The 22,687-nt window shown below is 28.3% G+C and overlaps 1 protein-coding gene across 1 annotated transcript in view; it reads left to right on the top strand.

The window, feature by feature from the left end:
- Positions 1–1,112, top strand: part of LOC105845146 (glycosyltransferase 1 domain-containing protein 1) — a 39,784-nt gene extending 38,672 nt beyond the window's left edge. Inside the window, exons 14-16 of the mRNA XM_065807495.1 lie at positions 408–501; positions 588–682; positions 1,048–1,112. Of these exons, the coding sequence (XP_065663567.1) occupies positions 408–433 (26 nt within the window). The 3' untranslated portion in view covers positions 434–501; positions 588–682; positions 1,048–1,112. The remainder of the gene's footprint in view (positions 1–407; positions 502–587; positions 683–1,047) is intronic.
- Positions 1,113–22,687: the final 21,575 nt, after the last annotated feature.

Here is a 22,687-nt window from a genome sequence, read left to right on the forward strand (position 1 = left end):
AGCGTCATTGTCAAACCATAATGGGCCCCCACTTTGATCACTATCAGACGAGTCATAATTACCATCGGAAAATTTTTTAAACCAATGTTGGCACTTATTGACTTTCAATATGTCTCCATACACATCACAAATTTTCTTTGTTGCAACTGTTGCATTAACACCCAACCAAAAAATGAAGCAGCATGCAATGACACAAATTTTCTTCAGTTGAACGAATTAAAATATTAAATAATAAAACACATGTTTATGCATTCATGGTCTGAGCTAGAATGAGGCAAATATACCACGTTAAAAATAATTGATTACTTATGGGTACCCCTGATATATATTTATATATATATATATATATATATATATATATATATATATATATATATATATATTTATATTTATATATATATGTATAGGTTCTTCAAAAGTATTACCCGGGTAATTATTTTGGATTTGATAGAGACAATCGACCTGTTTTTTATGATGCAATTGGTCAATGTGATTTCTTTGGTGAGTTTGTTGTTGTTAAGTTTGATGATATGAATTTTTTTTACAAATTTTTTACACAAAATCTAAATAAATATCATTTTCTTAAGGGATTCTTCATGCTGTTAAAACAGATGAAATTATAGAATACAGAAGAAACTTAGCAAAGGAAGGTTTAAGGCTAGCTAGTCAACGCAGTGAAGAAGTATAAAATGTTTTTATTTCAATTTTTTTTAAATACTCGTTACAGCTTATTGCATTTGAACTAATTTTTTTTTGTGATTATTTTGCTACTTTATTTATCTCAACAATCGACCAAAATCCTCAAGTTTTGTTTTAAATTAACATCAATATTTTTAATCCTTTTTTTAAAAATCTGTTGATCTATGAAAGCTTTAAAAAACTACTTTTACTGAAATGTTGTTATTTAAAGTTTTAAAACTTTTAAATGTGTAAATCAGTTATTATATTTGAATGCTGATGTTGCAAGGCATTTTACATATTATATTGTTTGTTGTACAAAGTTTAATTTCTGTGTAATAATATGTTCTTTTTTATAAATTTATTTAGCTTGGCTTTAAAGTTACCCAGATTACTGTTGTATTTGATTTGGATGGACTCAGCTTGAAAAGTTTATGGAAACCAGGTCAGTTTTCTTTCCAATTTAGCAAATAGTAAAATACAACAAAACAGGAAGAAAAAAGATATTTTAATGTAATTTAAATTGATTTTTAATCACGAATCATTGGATTGAACTTTTCCACTTTTTTCCTTATTGTATAATGTCAAATAAATTAACAAATCATTGGATGGAACTTCTTCACTTTTTTCCTTATTGTATAATGCATGTCAAATAAATTAACGAATCATCGGATGTCAAATAAATTAATGAATTGCTGCATGGAACTTTTTCACTTTTTTCTTTATTTTATAATGTATGTTAAATAAATTAATGAATCATTGTATATCAAATAAATTAACAAATCATTGGGTGGAACTTTTTTGACAATTTGATTGAACATAAAAATTGACACAAAAAAATAAAATTTACATCCACAACATGTTAGTATATATTAGTATTCCTTTTTTCTGGAAATTAATTAACAAAAAGAAAAAAGAAAACTAATGAAAATTAAATTTTTAAGTTTATTTTGAAAACATCAACAAAATTGTTTGTTTAATATCTCTATACTCTTGTTTAGAAGAAATCTTTAAACAAAATCTTATACAAACAATTTAACCTTTGTTGATGTTCTAATTAGAAGTAAGGAAATCTTATAAATTTACTTTTGTTGTTAACTCTTCAAAGAGGAGAGGTCAAGTTTTAAAAATCACAAAGGAAATAATTTGTTAATAAAAGCTTCAAAAAAAAAATTTAATTTCTTTTAGATTAGCTATAAATGAGTGTACATGGACTGCATATAATGTTTACAAATGGAAACCAGGATTAGGTATTAAAAAAAGTGTGTGTTAGAATTACACAAGAGTTACAGTAATGTGCAAAAGTAACCAGACAAGACCATTAATCAACAAAACTTTTAAATGAAAAGTCTTAGCTCTTTCAAATTTTCACTGGAATGTCAAAAATTGATTTCAAAAGTAAAAATAAATAAATTTTTACTAATTTAAAAAGGTCATTTTATTTAAATATGCGCAATATAATCACATCAATTGATGTAAAATATTGATATTAATTTTTTCTCATTCTTGTTTCAGAATTTCAAATAAATATTGTTTACATGTTGGTTTTCAACCTGAAATTTGTCAAATGTGGTCCCATAGATGCTCGATAGAATTAAGGACTTTGCCAAGGCCATTAGTTAAGTTTTTTTGGATTGAAAAAGTCTTTTACTAGAGTTGAAATGTGTTTTGGGTCATTGTTCTGTTGAAATATCCATCCTTAGAACATTTTGTCTTCAGTATGTGACAGCATAACATCCTTAATGTATCCTTGTACCTTTTTTTGCCATCAATCAAGTGGACCAACAAAATCTCTATTGAAGCAAACCCAAAGGTTTCCACCTTTCCTGGATGCATTACCGTAATTTTTGGTAGCTGGTATTTTGGGTCATTTGGACAATAAGTATATAAAATACCATCAGATCCAAATAACATAAACTTTGATTCATCACTAAAAAGTACTTTCAACCATTGCTCTTTTTCCTGGTTCAAATGTTCATTAGCAAGTTTCATGTGTGCTTTTCAATTCTTTATAGTTAAATATAATTCTTTATATTCTTGGTCCTATCATAATGGATGGTATGTTCTTATACTTAATGGCATAATGGACAAAAATATGCTCTAGGATATCAAGGATTTTCTGCTGTCACATGCTAAAAGCAAAATGCCTTGAAAATTTATATTTCAGCAGGACAATAACCCAAAGCATACTTCAACCCTAGTGAAAGACTTTTTCAAGTTCAATAAAAGTTTTTATTATTTTTTCATTTTATTTACTTATATGATATTTATTTAATTCTTTGAAAATTATGATTATATAAAGTTAAACTCCCTCAATTTGAAGGAGCTGTAAATTTTGGTCATAAAAACCAAAAACTTAAAAATTATTGCAAAAAATTTGAAATTTGTTGATGAATATAAATCTATAGAAATGGAGGGGGGGGGGAAGCATTTTTTTTGCTCTCAAGCTCTGATTGTTGCAATTTCTGCAAAGCATCCTTATTTGGCATGAACATGTAAATGTTTGGAGTTTTCTCCATGTCTGCAAGTTAGCTATTTCTAACATCAAAAAACGCTTTTGCTGCCTTTGTTAAAAAGAAAAATTTGTCTTTTCAGTTTTTGTTTACTGCACAATGTAGTGTATGTTTTGAGTGAACATTATTGTCAAAATATAATTAAAAATTATGTTGGATGGTAACAATCATTTAGAGCTTGGAAGGATAGCCCATTTATCAATTTAATTACAATGATAACACTATAAAAACTAGAAAATATTTCTTCCTTTGTAGCTGCATTATTGAATCTTTAAACCAAAAGAAGATTGAAAACAAATGAAAACTGTTTGTGTTAATTTTAAGATCATGTTTTTCGAAATTTTAAACCCTTATATTTCCCCCTTCAAGTTTAGTTTCTATAATGATTTCTTTTTTTTTATATATATTTTTCATTTAAAACAAAAACACACTTTTTTTAAAAAGTTAATGCCATCAATATTTTGGTCAAAAGTAAATTTTGCAATGGATTTATTGGTTCCATGAGAGGTCTGTAATAATAAATAAAATCTAACAAGACAAAGAACAAAAGATTGAATTAGTTACCACAGCAACCATATATTAGTTATCATATTTGTAAGATTGTAATGATTGGCAGAAAAAACTAAAAACTGAAATAAGTTTTTATTTCAGTTAAACCTGCTATTGTAAGTGTTCAATCACAAAGGAGAAATTATTATCAACTTCCTGTTCTACATGATCAAAATGTGATGACTTATTATCAAGACCGAAATAAATGAAGCCACTTTAGTGGTAACATTTTTACGATTCTTGTCAGAAAGTTAATTTTAGATAAGAAATATTAATTTTTATTGGTTTAGTAAGAAGTTCATGTTTTTTTATGTGTTGGTTACTTTATTCTAACAAACAAAAAGATTAATGTGTTAGTTATGTGCAACTTAGTAATTTACAGTAAAAATCCTTACAAGTTACATTTGATATGAAAATCCCAACTAGTTATGCTTGCTAAGAATATTGTTACTACTTATGTTTGATATGAAAATCTTTATGTAATAAGTTTGTTATAAAATCTTGTAAGTTATTAGAATATATTTTATATTTTTTAGGTGTTGTTCTTATCAACAAGGTATTTATATTTGTTTTGTTAATATAATAAGATTTTTGCCTTCATTACTTGTCCTTTTTTTTTATATTTTTAAGGTTTTTAATTTTTATAGATATCAAGTATGTATGTTAAAGAGTTCCCTGGTTACACAAATAAAGTAATATGTGTTAATGGTAAGAGTTTCAGTTGTAACTTAAATTTAAAATGCATATAAAAAACTTTTTTGTTCTAAATTTTATATTAATTTAGGTATAGCTATGGCCAAAAAGATCTGACTACTTATAATTATTATTTGTAGTTGCTCCAAAATTAGTGCTCCAAAAACTCTTATTTGTCCAGTTTTCCTTGAACATCAGTTCTTTGGAATTCACTTCCTTCATTTTGCTTTCCTGATTCATATAATTTGCAATATTTTAAGTTGTCTGTCAATCGTTATCTTGCTCTTTAAACTTCATCTTTTCTCTTCCAGTAACTTCCAACTCTATTAGTGGTTGCTTGCAGCCACAATTGTTGGAAGCGGAGATGTTGAAAAAAAAGTTGTAAATGCAAAAAAAATCAAGTCTGGGCAAACTATTGTTGAATGTTTAAATATCATTTAATAAATCAACTCAAAAGATGGCATAAATCCAGAAAAATTCTGTGGAAAATCAAGAAATACTACTCAAATACAGACAACATAATATGTTGTTTGTTGTGTAGCCAAACAGATTTCAAGCTCACAAGTTCTTACTTAACTGCCTTCAAGTGTGAATGTTAGTAGCCAAACAGTTTGAAGATGCCTTGCCATAGAATTTTATGAAGTTTATCTTTGATGACACCATGCTGCATTAAAGCCATGCTTTTCTCAAAATTTAATTGGTGATTCTCCAAATATAGCAAAGAACACAAGGTTAAACTGTTAAAATGTGAGACATGTCCTTAGACAAAGTGCAATTCAAGCAGTTTGCAGTACACATATTCAATGTACTCCGGCCACCAAGTTCATACTTCAATGGTTTTTTTCTATAACTATTGGATGCTTAAATGATTTTGGCAATAACTCAGTTAATTGGCAATAACTCAGTTAAATCAGATTGTGTTGACCTGCCCTCAGAATAACTCATTAGTTAAATCAGATAGTGTTGACTTGTCCTCAGAATAACTCTTTAGTTAAATCAGATTATGTTGACCTCAGAATGCCTCAAGATAGTAAAATCAAAAGTAAATAGTTAAATATAAAAACTTAAATAATAATGTTGTAATTTTATTATGTTCATAATTAAAGTTTGTCATTTAATACAAAGTGTAGCCGTAAAAATATTGACTTTTAGAGCTTAAGTTAAACATTTGATACAAAAAAGGGAATTTTTAAAGCATGAACAAAGCTTAGTACTTCTTAATTTTACAAAAAAAATTCACTCGCAACAAGACAACCACTATTAAGTTAGGAGTTACTTAAAAACAATGTATTGTAATAAAGAGCAAAGAAATAGTTGACAGAAGACTTGAAAAGTTGTAGGTTGTATGAGTCAGGAAAGCGCAAAGTTTTCCTGACTTCTACAACCTACAACTTTTCAAGTTAGAAGGGAGAGATAGTTCCAAAGCATTGATGTGTCAGGAAAGAAACTAGATTAATAAAAGTTTTTTAAACACAAAAGGGTAGATACAGTAAAAGAATCCAACTTTGCTGAATGACAAGTCAAAAAAAAAAAAGTTTTGGTTGATGAAACTAGAGATGATGGAGCTCATTTGAGCAGCAACCATGACAACCATGATAATATTGGTTTAAAAGAGAAAGAGATGCCACTCTAGAATAATGGAAGAACGGCTCAGGCTTGGCAGATAGAGCAGTTCCAGCTACATATACAATGTGTTTTTGGATCTTGACTAAAAGTAAAAAAGCATGATTAAAAAAACCAGCATTTCAAATATGATAACAGTATTCTATACAGTGACAGATTTGTAGAGCTAGAGAATCGAATCAGGAGTAAGAAAAATGGCTTAATAAAGAGAAACAACTTTAGTAGATGCTAACTTTGCAATGGGTTGTATGAGAGGTCAGTAATGAATGATAATTCATTACAGGTTACAATAAAAATCGACAATATTAAAATAGTTGTTTGCTGTAAATAAATGAGTTATTATGGAGTTAAAATTTACCAACCATTCCAAGCCAAAAACTGTTACAGAAGAGAGGTCAGATTCAAGATTGGCTATCAAATCCAACAAACAAAAAACTTTATGTCAAGTAGTATAAAGTTGAGTCAACAAATAGAAACACTTTAGATGTAAAATTGTCTGGAAGATCATTAATGTAGATAACAAACAATACAGGATAAAAGTTGAAGGATAAAACTTTGAGGTATCCCAGAAGTTACTGGAAATTAAAAAGAGCGTTTGTCCTCCGGGATGACTTTAAAACTGTGGTTAGAAAGAAATAACTTAGTAATCTCAAAAACTTTCCCCGATACACCATATGAAGCTTTTGATATGTCAAGAACAAATAATAAAAACTTCCATATCTATCTGGATCCGGGAGTTATATCTATCCATATCTATCTGGATCTTCCATATCTATCTGGATCCAGTAGAATATATGTAGGAGGCGCATTTATCACCAGAGAGACAAAAGATATTAGCCCAAGGACACAAAAAAATCAACAAAAAAAATCCCAGTCAGCTTTGGAGTAGTAGTACGTAGTGCAATGATAGGGTGAGTCTAAAGATAAAATACGAAATAAAAGATTTATAAAGATTACTGCATGGTTGGAACCCTCTAATTATTCCATATATAAACTATTCCATGTGTATAACTTAATAGACCTTAATGTATATTCCATGTGTATAAAACTATTCCATGTGTATATAACTTAATAGACCTTAATTGACCTTTATCTGTATATACCTTAATAGACTTTATTGTGTTTATACACAGTATTGGTGACTATTAGAGTCTTTGTAAATCAAAGGATTGCTATCAACACTGAGGTCTAAAAATGAAACAGCCAAACTCAAATCACAAAGAGCAAGTAGGTCTGGTAAATTTTGCAAGAGGTAAAATTCAACTGATAAAAAGATATATCAAAGTTAATAAATACTTGTAAAAGAAAAATTGAAACAGTTTGCTGGTAGTAGTTTTTTATGTTTAGTTTTTTTAGGTACTTTGATTGTGTTTTAAGTAAAAAGGACTTGACTCAATCATAGATAAAGTATGGCACCCCAAACAATTATCCTGTTGCCTCAATTCAATGTATACCAAGAGAATTAACAAGGACATCACATATAACTGACACATCATGTACAACTTGGCACTGTTAATATTCTGATATTTTACAGCTGTTGATGGTATTAGCCACTCTGAGAGCTACCACAGAATTCAGGAAACCAGCCTTAGAACCATTAAATTGAGTTTTAGAACTGTTCCCTCATTAGAAGATAACAGGAAGAGTTTCATAGCCACTATCAAGAAGACACAAGCAAAAATCTATGAGTGGAGTCATGAAGATCCAGCATTCATCATCCTAGGAAGGAAAAAATGTAATACAGATTTATATTTATGCCAGCTTAGTAGATGAAAAAGGGGTGCGAGGTTTGTCAATAGATTTATTCTGCTTAGTTTTAAAACCTTTGCCAAAGAGGCCTTCTAAAAGACAGTAGCTGAATGCAGTTAACATCTGCCTGAGATTACTGTTTTTGTTGAGACACCATCTCTAGTCTTTACTCAACCAAAAAAAAAAATGAGAATGCGACATTTGGTTGAGAAATAAAATTTTTTTATTTTTATCTGTTTACATTTGAACTGTGAAACTTTTATATGTTTTCATTAGAGTTGTAAAATTTACTGAGATTCTAATGGGAATCTTTTTATTTTTAATTTACAAAATAAAATTATCTTTTACTGCTTTATAACAAAGTGAGTTAGTGAGGTAATACAAAATCAAGTGATGCTATGATCAGGATTATAAATTACAAAATTTAAACAAACTTACTATCAATGAAATCTTTCTAAACTTGTTATTTAAACATAGACATGCTATTTAAACATGTCAGCTATTTAAACACTATATACTTTTCCCTATTTACTTTGTTCTGATCATGTCTTATCTAGCTTTCTAGATGGACATGTGCAAGATGGGGATGTGGAAAATGGAGATGTGGAAGATAGATGTAATTTTAAGAAGAAAAAAAAAGAACTATGCTACCGAAACCGATTATATCTCAAACTTATCAGAGTATCAGTTGATTATTTCTCCAGTATTTTGAGAAGAATGGTCTGGTAAAATAATTACCAAACAACTGCCCAGAAACATCTACATTTGATGTATCATAAAATACCTCACTCAGTCAACTTATCTTTATCAATAAAGTATGTTCAAGTTTCATTTTGTCCACGAAAGTTATTAAAGTAAACTTAAGATAATTTGAACCCTCCAAAACTAAGGCTGCCATTAACTTGAAGTATTTTTAAATTCCCATTGAACTCAATTTCTTATAAAAATCACTTGGTAACTCAAACATTCGCTTAAAAGTCTCCATCTTGACCCATTTTCTTTGTCCCTTAGAGATTTGAGTTACCAGGAGTTTACTGTTGTTTCTTTGTGAAAAATACTTGTCTGTGAAGAAAACTTGTTTGTGGAGAAAACTAAATGTTTTAGAGATATAGGGGGAGGAATTTAAAAAGATTTTAATGTAAAATTTAAATAAATTGTCTTCAATTTTAAGGTATAATATAAGAATAATATATTATTAATGAAACTAAATGTCATATAAAATAAATTATTTTGATTTAAATTATAGCTTGCGGGCAAGCATGCAAAGAAAGGCATGCAAGCATCCAAAGAAAGACATGTTCTATTTATGTTTATCAAATACTTATTACATTAAGTAAATTTTGGTATAAAGATTGAAATTGAATGATATTCAAAACATTTTTTTAAGTACTGATATAATTTATTTTTAGTTCCATCTATTTTTCCAGTTGCATATACTGTTGTAAAACCATTTTTATCCACTGATATCAAAAATCAAATAATAATTCTTAAAGGTCAGTTCAATTTTTTTAGAAACTTTTATTTTAGACTTGATGCTTTATATAGTTTCTCAAATATTTTAGACTTGATGATATTTTTTTTTATTGAAACTTATTTTAAACTTGATAATGAATATTGTTTTAGGTGTGGCTATTAGGAATATTAGCCACATAAATCAAAAATATAATCTATCGGTAAAGTAATCTAATTTTAAAAACTTAATATTGTTTGAAAGTGCATATATGTTAAATCTAAAACGGCTTTTTATATGTGTTATATGGCGTAATATTATCATATATGTTAAATACTCTAATAGTAACAGGTTTAGGTTGTATTGTTTGTGTAAACAAAAAATTATTTCATTGTTTCATTATTTCATCTGTTTCTTAAACAGATAAAGCATCTGTTGTTTTAAAAAGAGAGTTTAAACATTTTAAAAAATTTTTACAAAAAATTATTTTTGTTTTTTAAAGTATTCTAAAATTTTAGAATTAAAATTTTGAATATGTAGCCAAAAGTTTAACGAAAGAAAATTTCAGTGAAGTTTACTTTTATCTATGAACTTTAGTAAATCTATGTTGTGCAGTTCACCTATTTCAAGTATACATTTATATTTTAAGATCCAGAGTTAATTGTTTTACAAAAAGGTGATATAAACCAAACAACTGTCAAAGTTGATATAAAAAAAAATCGTATATAGTTATTGTCTTAAAAGGTATTGTCTTAAATGTTACCTTGGCAATTTTCCTAAAGGTGTAGTGTTATTGTATATTATGAGACTCTCAAATTGAAGTTTTACAATATTTTCATAATGGAATGAATCTCATAATAGATTTAAAATTTTTGAATTCAATATTGCTTATGGTGACAAAATAAAAATAATAAAAAAATCCTTTACCAGTATTATTTTATCCAAATTAATTCAAAAATAAACAATAGACTAATTTGAACATAAATATTTTATTTATATGTACTCAGTCTGTTGTATAAAATATTGATTTACAAATTTATGCTAGATACTATGTATATATATTTACATTGAATTATATTGAAAAAGAATCTATTTGTAATTATTTATTGTTGTATATAAATAATAAACTCAATTTTAATGCTTTTTTTGTGTTGATACATATTTTTTTCAATAAGTTTTTGTGTTTTTTATTATCGGCTTATGAAAATTCCACAAACAATAACTATTTGATTGAGAGAACCAATCATATTTAGCAGAATAACACAATCAAATATATGAAAACATATAAGTCTTTGAATCATTCTAATGATATAAATGCGTTTACTTGCAATTTGTTGACTTTGTATAACCTCGGTTTTAGTGCATTATAACTTTAAAAAATGGTGGATTAAGCAGTTTAACTCCTTGTGGACTTAAAAAATCTTGTACTGTAAGCCCTCTGTCTGCCATAAATTCTTCTCCTTATTTGTATAAATCTTGAGAATAGATATAAAAGTACCACCTTGAGCAGTGCCAACTAAAACCTTTATAGTAGTGTGACTTTTATTATCAGAGTTTATGCATTAATAATGAATGAGGTACTTTTATATCTACACAATCAATGATACTTAACATTGGGAAATTTTTGACTGAAGCATTAATTTATATCTAGTTTGATAAAGGACATAAGTTTAGGCTGAACAGCTTTATCTATATAAAACTCAACCAAGTTATAATAATATTACTCATGAGTTCTTTACAGGAAAAAGAAATGTTACATGAATAATATAAATAACAGAATTCAAATTTCTACTACTTTCATTCACTTTCACTTTCATTCACTTTCATTCTCTTGTATATGCTTGCTATTCTATAAAATAATGTTTTCTCCATTTTCTCTGGAATCAAGAAGTATAAAAACTGCACTAAATATTTTTCTATTGGAAATTCTGTGTAATGTCAATAAATTTATTGCCTTCATTTGCCATTGTTGCTTTTTTTTTTTTTTTTTTTTTTTTTATTTTGAAACTGTTTTATTTCTAAATTGTTGTTGATAAACAACGATTTTTAAATTTCTGATATGTTGTTGATTGGTTCCCTATTTAAGCAACTACTTGTTTTTAGGATCAACATAGCCACTCCGCACTTTTTTTGGGTGGAGGAAATTGTCTAAAAGCCAATGGTTTCCTTTCTTTTCCACCAGCTTTAAAGTTGTTTCTGCTACAAAGAAATAATTTAGCACCTTTTCATAAAGAGCATTTAGTAAATTCAGCAGCTTTTTAACATCCTCTGGCTTAAAATACAAGTATGAATGATATAATGAGCCAGTAACATTAAAACCATCTAAACCGTTTTTTCACTTTCTCAAATTGCGCTAAGGAGAAACTTCATTTTTATATTTAGGGAAATAAAAAATTCAACCTTTAGTTTTCTGCATTCAATATTATAACACCGATTGCAGCAGTTAAAGACAGCACAATATTTTTTTGAAGATTTTTTTATACATATTTTTTATTAGAAGCCATTTGGTTTGTTTATCAACGGTACAACTTAGGCCTTGTTTTGAGTTTTTCAGGCATTTATTTATGAAAAGGTCTATATTATCATATATGTTAAATACCCTAACAATAACATACTATTAGAATAACTTACAAGAAAATAACCTAATAAAATAAAATACAATCATCACACTTGTTCTAGTTTTAATTCAACATGTTCAAGTTTAATGTTTAAGTTTTAACAGCAGAAACAGGTAACCCCTCTTTCTGTTGTTGTATTAAAACTTGGGGCTTCTAAATTAAGTTGATGTGTTAAAGTTTGGAGCTTGTAAATTAAGCTGTTGTGTTAAGGTATGATGTGGCACATTAAGACACATCCATGTAATACATTTTTAAAGTTGTTTCTTGTATTTTGTAGTATAATTTAAAGTTTCGTAAATTTATATTGAAAAAAAGTAAATTAAATAAATTAGACAAAAATCTAAAAATTATAATAAGAAAAATATTCCAGATTTTTTGTTTAACTGTTAAAAAAAAAAACATTCAGCTTTCTTTGTTATTTTATTTTATAAAAGCTAATTGGCGTGTTGAAATTCAGAACCATATTCACCCTGATAACTTACCTGAATATTATGGTGGTACCTGTCGTGATAAGAATGATTCACCAAAATGTGAACAGTTGGTAAGACAATTTTATTTTATTGTTAATTTTTTTTTAATCTCTTGATGCTTCTTTTTTTAACCATTTAAAAAACAACTTTTAAAACATTTATTCGTTTTTCAACAAAACTTTACTCTGTTTTCAACAAAACATTACTCAGTGTGACCATCAGTCCTTGAAAATATCCTGGAATTTGATAGGACATAGAAAAGTCTTTGGAAAAACACTCTTTTAGCAATAATTTCTGTAAATCCTGAAACTTTTTTCTGAAATAGTTCGGTATTTTGCATGTTTTACTTTTACGAAGTTATTATTAATTTTGCGTAGATTTATACTGAATTTGTTAATTATGCATTCACTGCAAAATAAAAAATAATGTAAAAAAATAAATAATGCAAAAAAAATAATAATGTTACTGTCAATATTGTTAAATCTGCTAATTATTTAGTTATTTTTCATTACCATATTTTTTCATAAATCAACATTTTTTTTTCTTGTCGAGAAAAGATCAATATATCGTTGAAAAACCTAAAACTTTTCTTGAAAAGCCCTGGAAATATCCTGAATTTTTTTTTTAGATATTGGCTAGCCACCCTGTTACTCTTTTTTCAACAAAACTTTACTCTGTTTCTAACAAAAGATTACCATATTTCCAACAAAACCTTACTCTGCTTTCAACAAAACTTTACTCTGTTCAATAAATTTATACTTTTATTTGGAATTTTTTTGCTTACTCTTTTGTTGTTTTTTAGATTGTTTTTAACAAACTCGTGTTTACTTTGTATTTCCTTGATTTTTATTGTTTCACTTAGTAAACATAAGTTATATTTAGTTGCTTAAAAATAATTATATAAAAAACGCAATTCTTTTAGATTTGTTACGGAGGGAAAGTACCAAACATATATTTCAACATAGAAAATACAGAGTTTGAAGATTTTCAATCAACTACTCTTACCAGAAAATCTAAGTTAACTCTAAAAAAAGAAATAAAATTTCCTGGGACTTTTCTTCATTGGCAATTTATGACTGAAAATGGGGATATTTTATTTGGAATAAATTATTTGGGTTTAGAAGGTGATTTGCAAAACTTTGTAGCTCATTCTCGCAAAGACTCTAATTTAGTTATGGAGGAAGGTGTGACTTTATGCGAGGAAGTAGGAGAATATGAAATAGTGTTTGAAAACGATAGTTGGTTGCACAACAAGCAACTATTTTACAACATATATACATCTGAACATGAGAAATGTCTTAAAAAATAAATTGTTATAAGTAAAATTTTCAATTTTTTTTTTTCCACGAAAAATATTTTTTAAATTATATAATATATAAAGTTTTGATGTAAATATTTTTTATAGATTTTACATATTTTTTTATAAGAAAAAATAATATATTTGTAATATTAATAAAATTAATGTAGTTGTGTTTATAGTTTAATTAAATAGATTGTGAGAAGTTTTTTAGGTTTTTGTAAAATTAGATCTTTAAAATAATTTTTTATTCGGAAATATTTGAACATTTGCAATATGCTGTTTTGATAGAATATTAAATTTTTATTAACTTTTTGGTCTTTCCAGTAAAATTGTATAAATTGTGAAAAAACATAAAGTGTTTTTATTCTTAAATACGATATCCACTATTTGATGTAAAATTAATACCAGTTTTTTCAGAAATATACAATAATACCGTTACTGTAATACCGATTTTTCTTTATTATTTAAATATGATGCAGAAATTCAAACAAAATCTTTAAAGTTACATTTATTTTTTTAAATGCAAAGCAAAAACATCAGAAATAATTACTTTTTATTTAGTAATAAAATTGATGAAAGAAATGTACAATTAAGGTGGTCCATTTTGAACTTTTCTAAAAATGCTAAATACCAAAAGTTTTGAATTTAGAACGACTTTTAGTTCCTCTACAAAACATTGGAAGTTAGAATAACGGATTGCGCAAATGTGGCGCAACCTTTTTATCCACTAATTGTTATTGTTTCTTAGTGGGGTTCACAGAATTTAATTATTAATCATTAAGTAATAATTACACAAAATTTGATTAATTTACGACTATTTGTACGTATAACAACTATTTGTACAAAATAGTTATTAAAATATTAAATATACAATTTATCACGTTACTGAAATGTTTTATTTTTTTTTGTTTGTTGAAAATTTATTTCAATTGATTTCTTTGAGTAAAAAAGCTTTAAAGATTTTTCTATGCTTATCCACAACTTGAGCAAGTTGTTTTATCTCTACTGAATCAAACATTTGCTTTTAATGTTTCCTATAGGCTTGATACCTCGCACTGCAAGTCCTGCTCTGATTGAATGTTTAGCCATTCTTGGGGTCTGTTTAATTTTAACAGGTGATAAAGCAACCATGACTTTTCGTCAATAAAAGACGACAAGTTTTTCTCTGTCAAGCCAAATAATAATCGGAGGCTTCGGTTGTAAGGAGTAAATACTTTAGGCTTTGGTAAGTTAATGAGTTTCTGACCCACCAGTCTTTTCTGCATAACTCACAGAGTCGTGGAACTAAGAAAAGACTGCTAGCTCCTCAGATAAGTATCCCAGGTATCGTTCAATGGATTTGATGGTTTCATCTGCATTTTCAATATAAGAAATTAAAGCAGCCGTTGCGCAGTGTTAGAGTTCTGGCTCCCAGAGGTTCGAGGTTCGACGCCAGCTCTAGCCCAACAAGCGACATTGATACGAAAGGAGGCGTGAACTTCTTGTTAAATGCTCTCCCGCGGTGCTCTGTGATAAGACCGTAAGTACTTCTGGGAGCACCTAAAATAACTACAAAAAAAGTGCAGGTTGTTAGCTGGAGCAGCAGTATTAGCAGATTGCAGTGTGTACTTTTCGTAAAAAAGGCAAATGTACTCGGTCATCCTCTTAACCTTTTTTGCTTCTTTATCATTAAATTTAAAAGTACGAAAGAGTGGGAATATTTTTGTATAATAAATTGCTTTGACATCTTGCATGATGTTTAGAACCGGCGTACCGAATGCGGAAGCCTCTTTAAATGTGCTCACCGAATAAGCACAACTAGTATTCGAAAGTCCTTACAAGGAAAAATGTTTCTCTCCAAGCATTCGATTGCCCATATATTTATTTAAGTGCTTGTTGAAATAAAAAGTTATTTTTATCATGAAGTCAGTCCCACACTCTAAACTCTTTTGTATTCTTGTTAAGGTTCTTTCTTAAACATTTCGAACAGTTGAACTCTTAGTGATTTTTTCGTATCACAAATAGCATTGGATGTTGCTTTTATAAATAGTTTTGACATATGGTGTTTACATTCAAGTAGAAGTAGAGAAACGACTAATTTGCTTCTTAATTAGAATATCAGCTCCACTATACACTCCACTGTTTGCAGCTATTATATCATTAACGAGTGCAACAACAAATGCTTTTAACTGCCACTTATCGACTAGGTTCATCACTGAACAACATTGCGTTTGACCAGTTCCGTCGGCAATTTTTGGAGTACCTAGCAATTAAGGGAATGACCCTGCATACACAGCAAGTCGCTCTTATTTTTTTCCAGTAACTATCTTGAAAGCTTTTCCATCCCAAGAATTTCCAAAAATTAAAGTGAAATCTAAACTTCTTTAATTAATTTATTTTTATTTAATTCTTCAATGCTGTTTGCTGATCTTGCTCAATAAACTTTTAAGTGTAATGTCTTTCCCAAAATAACTTGCTGTTGTATTTCACTAATACCGGGTCCATTGGCGACTTTAAATGTTTCAATTAAGGGTTTTTTCTCTTTCACTAAAAAAATTTTATTTCCTTCATCAGTAACATCTGAAAAATATTCGTCGCCCTCGTTGACTTTATTATCGTGAGTAACGGTTGAGTAAAATTCACTGTTTTTGAATTGCTATGTCTTAATATGAAACAATTAAGGAAAGTTTTGTTGGCTTTTTTAGAAATTTCCGATCAATAAGACACTTGACGTTACCAGAGCGTTTCAAACAGACTGTCCAGTTTCAATGTAAAAGATGTAGTCTTTTGTTTTACTTTTTTTTTCTTGTCTTCTATTTTCAGGAATTTTTTTATCGAGTTTAGAATATTTAAAAATTATTGGAACGAGAGTAATTAAACTGATTTATGTTACGCAACATCTGTGGTGTTTTAAAACAAATCTCTTGTGGGATAAGTGCAAGTAGTCGTAAAATCTCTTTCTATTAGATTAATATCTTTAGCGTAGTATGGGTTCCATATTTGAAATGCAAACTTTAAGTGTGATCGCACGAGTGATATGTGTAATAGTTTTATAGTATTCTTGTTGATATAGTTGAACGCGTGTTTTATCCCCAACTTCTAATTAATCCCAAATTCTAGTTAATCCCACTTCTAATTAATCCCAACTTCTAATTAATCCCAACTTACTATTAGCTTTGTTAACAATAGACTCAATATGATTTTCCCATTTTAAATCATTTGAAATATATACACCTAAGTCTCATTCTAACAATGTCTCTTTGAGATTTTTTCTTGAAGTTCTTAATTCTTTATTATTGCATTTTGTGTGTGTATTTATTTTTTGGTTTTTCATGATCTATGTGCATTATCTTGCATTTTTCATTGTTAAAGCTTATTAGCCATTTAGTCGACCATTCGAAGAGATAAGTCGTCTTGAAGGGAATTATTATGCACATTTTTTATCGTTTTTATTTATTTTTGCTATCACTTTTGTGTCATCTGCATATAATTTAGCTTTGTTATTTAAACCCTGTGTTAAGTCATTGATGAAAATTATAAAAAGTAAAGGACCAAAGACTAATCCGGATGCGCTACTCCACTTTTTACAGTTTCCAACATTTCGAAATGTATTCCAATACATTTTTCCCTAGAACTACTCTTTGTTTTCTTTTATTCAAAAATAACACCAATTAAGAAATAACCTCTTTGTACCAGTTCACTCCAATTTGAGAATTAATCTTTGATGCGCAGCCGAGTCGAAAGCTTTTGCGAAATCTAAAAAGGTAATATCACCACAGATACCTTTTTTTATTTAAGATCAGTAAGTATATCTAAGGTTTCTTGCAGATTTGTAATGCAGCTTTTTGTTTTTATTAAATCATGCTGGTCTTTGGTTATTAAATTGTTACCAACAAGGTGTTTCATTATTGTATCTCTGACAAAACTTTCTATTAGCTTGTATACTATTGAGGTTAAAGAGATTGGTCTGTTGTTGTCAGCCTTTAAGCGATCTCCTTATTTAAACAACGGTGTAATGTTTGCTTTGAGCCAAAGTTCTGGTAGTGTTCCCAATTCTAGCGATCAGTTGAAAATAACGCATAACGGTTTTCTAAGACTTTCTGCACAATTATTTAGGACTACTGGGTGAACTTTGTCACTTCCTGAAGATTTGTTTACATTAAGTTTAGATAATCTATTTATTATATCAGTTTCGTTGAACAAAGGAATCGGACAAATTGAATTTGTTACACTTTCACATAATGGAATAACTGTAAGATTTTCATCTGTAAATATGGAACAAAATAAACTGTTTAAATAGTTTGCTATAAACTGTACATCATTAGATAACTCGTTTTTATCGGTAGTAAGTGACCTTATGTGGTCCTTAATTTTAAGTTAACTATAAAGATAGAAAGTTTATGCCTTTTGATAAAGGCATAAATTTGTTTTGGATTTTGTTTTGATTCTACTGCAATTTTTGTATGCTTTTATGCTACTTTTAACTAGATTTTTTACTCTTTTATTTTTTTCTTTATATTCTTGATTTAGTTTTGCATTTTTAAAATCTGGTATTTTGTAACGATACCAAAGGTTTCTCTTCAGTCTTATTTCGTGCTTAAGTTGTGCATTCATCTATAAAGATCTTTTATTGTTTCTGAAATTTATTTTGTTCAATTTTTATTTAGGTATACATTCGTCGCAACTTTTTCATAAATATTAACAAAACTTAGATAACTCTGATTGACGTCTAAATTTTTGAATTCCTCGCTCCAATTAAGGTTATTCAAAAACTCTGTGAATTTTTTATAATTTTCTCTTCTAAATAGTAACTTTGTGGTTTCAATTGAATTTTCTGTATTCATTTGATCTTTTGGCATGGTGATGAAGTTAAAATTCAGAACTTGAAGACCTCTTTGGGTGTCACCTAAAAGCTCAGTGTGAACTAAACTTGATATTCGAATTGGGTTTGCTGTTAAAATTAGAATTTTAGCTGAAACGTTGATTTTATAACATGTTGCGTTAAGTAAGTTTCTTGAATACAATTGATAAATAAAGACTCTTTCGGTCCGATACTAACGCTTTGATACTCCATTTGCAATTTAAAAGATGGAAAATTAAAATCGCCACAAATCAATATATCGGTGTATTTTTTGTTCTTAATAAAATATTCATAACTTCTTTTGATAGAATTAGTTAAAAGACGACAGCTTCAAGTTTCAAGATCATTGTTTTCTGGTCTGTATATACAACCACATAAAATAAATTCACAACTTTAATAGAACACCATACTTGTTCAACTTATTTGTTATTGAGCACATTGTCTTTATTTCAAAAGCGCCTATTTTATCTGAAAAAAATATACAAACACAACCTCCTCTACTTTTCTCACTATCTCTTCTGTAAAGATTTTAACCTGGTATATTTGTTATTCATAGATTATTCCACCATGTTTCTGTTATAAAAATAAGTTCTGACATTTCAAGAATAAGTTCATTTAATTTGTCACTATCTAGCGATGTTGCATTTGCGTATAAACATTTTAAATAACTGCGTTTACTTGAAATACTCAAAAAATGAGTTGTCTATGTTTATGGTATTCAATTTACTTTAAGATTGAACCCTCTCACTGTTTATATTAAAAATTAAATTTACTTGAGCTGAATAATTGTTTGGTGGGTTAATTGGGTTTTTAACGTTTTTTCGTTGCTATCTTTTCATTTCTATCACTTTGTTCTTTCGGATACCATAATAAAAATCTTCTCTCTCTTTGTTTTTCTTCTTTACATTCTTTTCTCAATAACTTGGATTTATATCTTTCTGTTTCTGTTAAGTCTGGATTGATGACAACTTTTTCAACTTCTTTTGAGTCACGTAATTCTTTTGTTTTTTTTAATATTGAATTTCTTTCAAATTTATCTTTTAGTATAACTATAAACGGGGCTTGTTTGTCACTGTTTGATCTTAACTTTATAATACTTTGTATGCTTACTTTAACTTGTAATTTGTTAATAAGTTTTTCAATAGTCATTTTGTCGTCTACTTTAGCTTTGCTTTTGTCTTCATTGTCTAAAGCCTTTACTCCAAGTATTAAAATGTTATTTTCTCTTTCCGTTGCTTCGCCTGCAGCAGTGTTGATTATGAGCATTTGTACAGGACATTTCTTTACTATATATATATATATATATATATATATATATATATATATATATATATATATATATATATATATATATATATATATATATATATATATATATATATATATATATATCGATGGCATTATGCACAGAAGTGTTAAGTGCCACAGATGTGATTTTACAGGAGAGCAATTTGAAAGTAGTAGACTCGTGACATTTTAAACGATTAGTAGGCTCGTAACAATTTATCGTACACTATATATTATATGGAACCGAACCAAAAATTGATTATTATTATTCTTAACCGGAACCGGAACAGAACCAAATCCGGAACCGAGAATTGATAATATTTATTGTTTTTTAAAGTTAGTTTTAATTTAAACAAAATGTTAAATTAATAAAAATAACAAATAACAGAATCAAACAACTGGAAGATTTTCTCAGCAAAAAAGAAGTTCCTCCAAATTTTCTGGATGGATTCTGTTTCTTTCGTTTGAGAGAATATCTCCAGTTGTAGAAAACAATCTTTCAACATCTGTAGATGTTGGAGGTGGTGTGAGGTACTTTTTTGCCACCTTAGTCAACGCTAACTTGATTTTGGAATTTGTATTTTTTTCATAGCTTTTCCAAAACGGATAATCCAAAAATCATTCAACGCTTCTTTTATCATTTTGGAAGATTAACTTGCGTTTGGTCCTACTTGAGTTTGAGATAATTTTTGACATTTTATGAACAAAATAATTTGCGTTTTTTTCAAAATCGTTAGATAGAATTTGAGTTGCAGGAGCCAATTCATCTAGAGGTTCAAAATTGTCCATTTTGGACATGACTACGTGTTTAACATTTTGCAAAGCACCTTGAGATCTGAAAAAATACCATTTGTATTTTGGATCAAGTAGAGTAGCAACTGAATAATGTTCTGTTTTTTCAATGATTGAAAAACGTTTTTCCATTGCATTTTTCATAGCAATTTTCAACTCCTGAACACTGATATCGCTAGTGGTTGTTTCCAAAGCTTTAATTATTGTTGTCACAATTGGAATACAGGAACTGATGCAAGAGTCAACAGCTGACAACATTTTTGTTGCCTCCTCAATAACACCTAAAATGTTCTCCACTTTTTCACAGAGACTCCAATCTTGGACAGAAAATTCAATTCCCACTGAATAAAATTTGATTAAGGTGGCAGCAATGGCTGACTTCAGGTGTAAAGCTTGCTCAAGCATATAATAGGTAGAGTTCCATCTTGTGACAATATCGCTTTTTAAGCCAAGTCTATCTTTTGCATCCATTGGATTTCTGCTGTCTGTAAAGTTCAGTGTAGAAAGCAGTAGAGTGGGATGCGCAAGAACAGAGTTTTTGACTCTTTGCAATTAGTCCGTCTATGATTAGATGTGAAAATAGTTATTTTTTGATGACAAGCTGAACAGAGTGGTTAAGACATGCAGCTGACACATAATTACAACTTGATTCATTAAAGGCTGCTTTTCCATATGCTGCATTGTCTTTTAAGCAAACTTCAATTTTTGAAGATATTTTCCGCTCCTCTCCTGTTGTTTCAATCTTGTTAAAAATGTTTTTTGCGGTATGCCTTTTATCAAATTGAGAACAAGTGATGCAGAACTTGACACGGTTCCAATCTTTAGAAATAAAGTAAGCCGTCATCCCCAGGTAGTCATGATGAAATGATGACCATGCATTAAGACAGACTGACACACTTTCAACTTCTGATTAAACCAACTTTTTGTTGAGAGCAAATTTTATTTTTTCATAAGTTGGATCCGGTAAACTTCTGTAGTATTTTTCCCTAGAAATTTCATAATTAGGAGCAACAAGAGCATGGTGCCTTTAAAACCAAGCATCATTGACAATTGAACACGGTTGGAGGTCAAGAACTATCATTTCAAATATTAATTTGTGAAATTTTTAGTCTTTTTCAGAATTAGTGTCAATTTTTAAAGAAGCTTGAACCCAATTTGGATTTTAACATGTCAATTCTTAGTTTTTTGATCGTATATTGAAGATTGGAATTTCATTGTTTAATTTCTTCAATCGGAATTTTTTGTTTAATTACAATTCAGCTTCTTCGTTGGCTTTTGGATTTCCTAAACCTTCTGGCCTAAGTTTGATGTCAGGATGATGATTCTTCAGGTGTGACGTTAGTCCATATAAACCTTGTTTTTTAGGGTTGTCTGATCGTCTTTGTCTGAAACTTTTTGAGGTTGTCTGAAACTTTGTTGTTGCATATTTTGCATGAACTATTCTTGGATTGTTTGCTTCAATTATAAAGTATTTCCATGCTAAACTAGTTGTTTTTTTTTGAATTCATTTTGTTAGAATGAAATATAAGACGGTTTTTCAATGTTGCTAGTTTGCGTCAAATACAAATGTTAAAAATATAATTGACAAGTTTTTTGTTTTTTCTATATTTATTGTAATGATTGCTACACAAAAATTCCCTTTGGACTATTGTCCAAAGGGAATTTATTGTCCAAAAGGAATTAAAAACATGTCTTTGTCTTTTTGGACAAATATTAACGATTTCAACACTACAATTCCTATAAGGAAATTATAGTGTTGAAATTGTTGTCCAATTAAAGAAGTTGTCCAGTTGGACATTGTTTTCCAAGGGAAATTCTCGCGTGAATACAATTAGAAACTGCTGCGCCAAACTTAAAAAAGAGTTGTGAAAAGAAACAACAGATATTTTAACACTTTAAAGATATAAAATTAGGACAAAAGTTGGATTTTTTTAATTAACTGCAATATTTAATATATATATATATATATATATATATACATATATATATATATATATATATATATATATATATATATATATATATATATATATATATATATATATATATATATATATTTATATATATATATATATATATATATATATATATATATATATATATATATATATATATATATATATAT

Source organism: Hydra vulgaris, chromosome 10, assembly GCF_038396675.1.
Source record: "Hydra vulgaris chromosome 10, alternate assembly HydraT2T_AEP".
NCBI lineage: Eukaryota > Metazoa > Cnidaria > Hydrozoa > Anthoathecata > Hydridae > Hydra > Hydra vulgaris.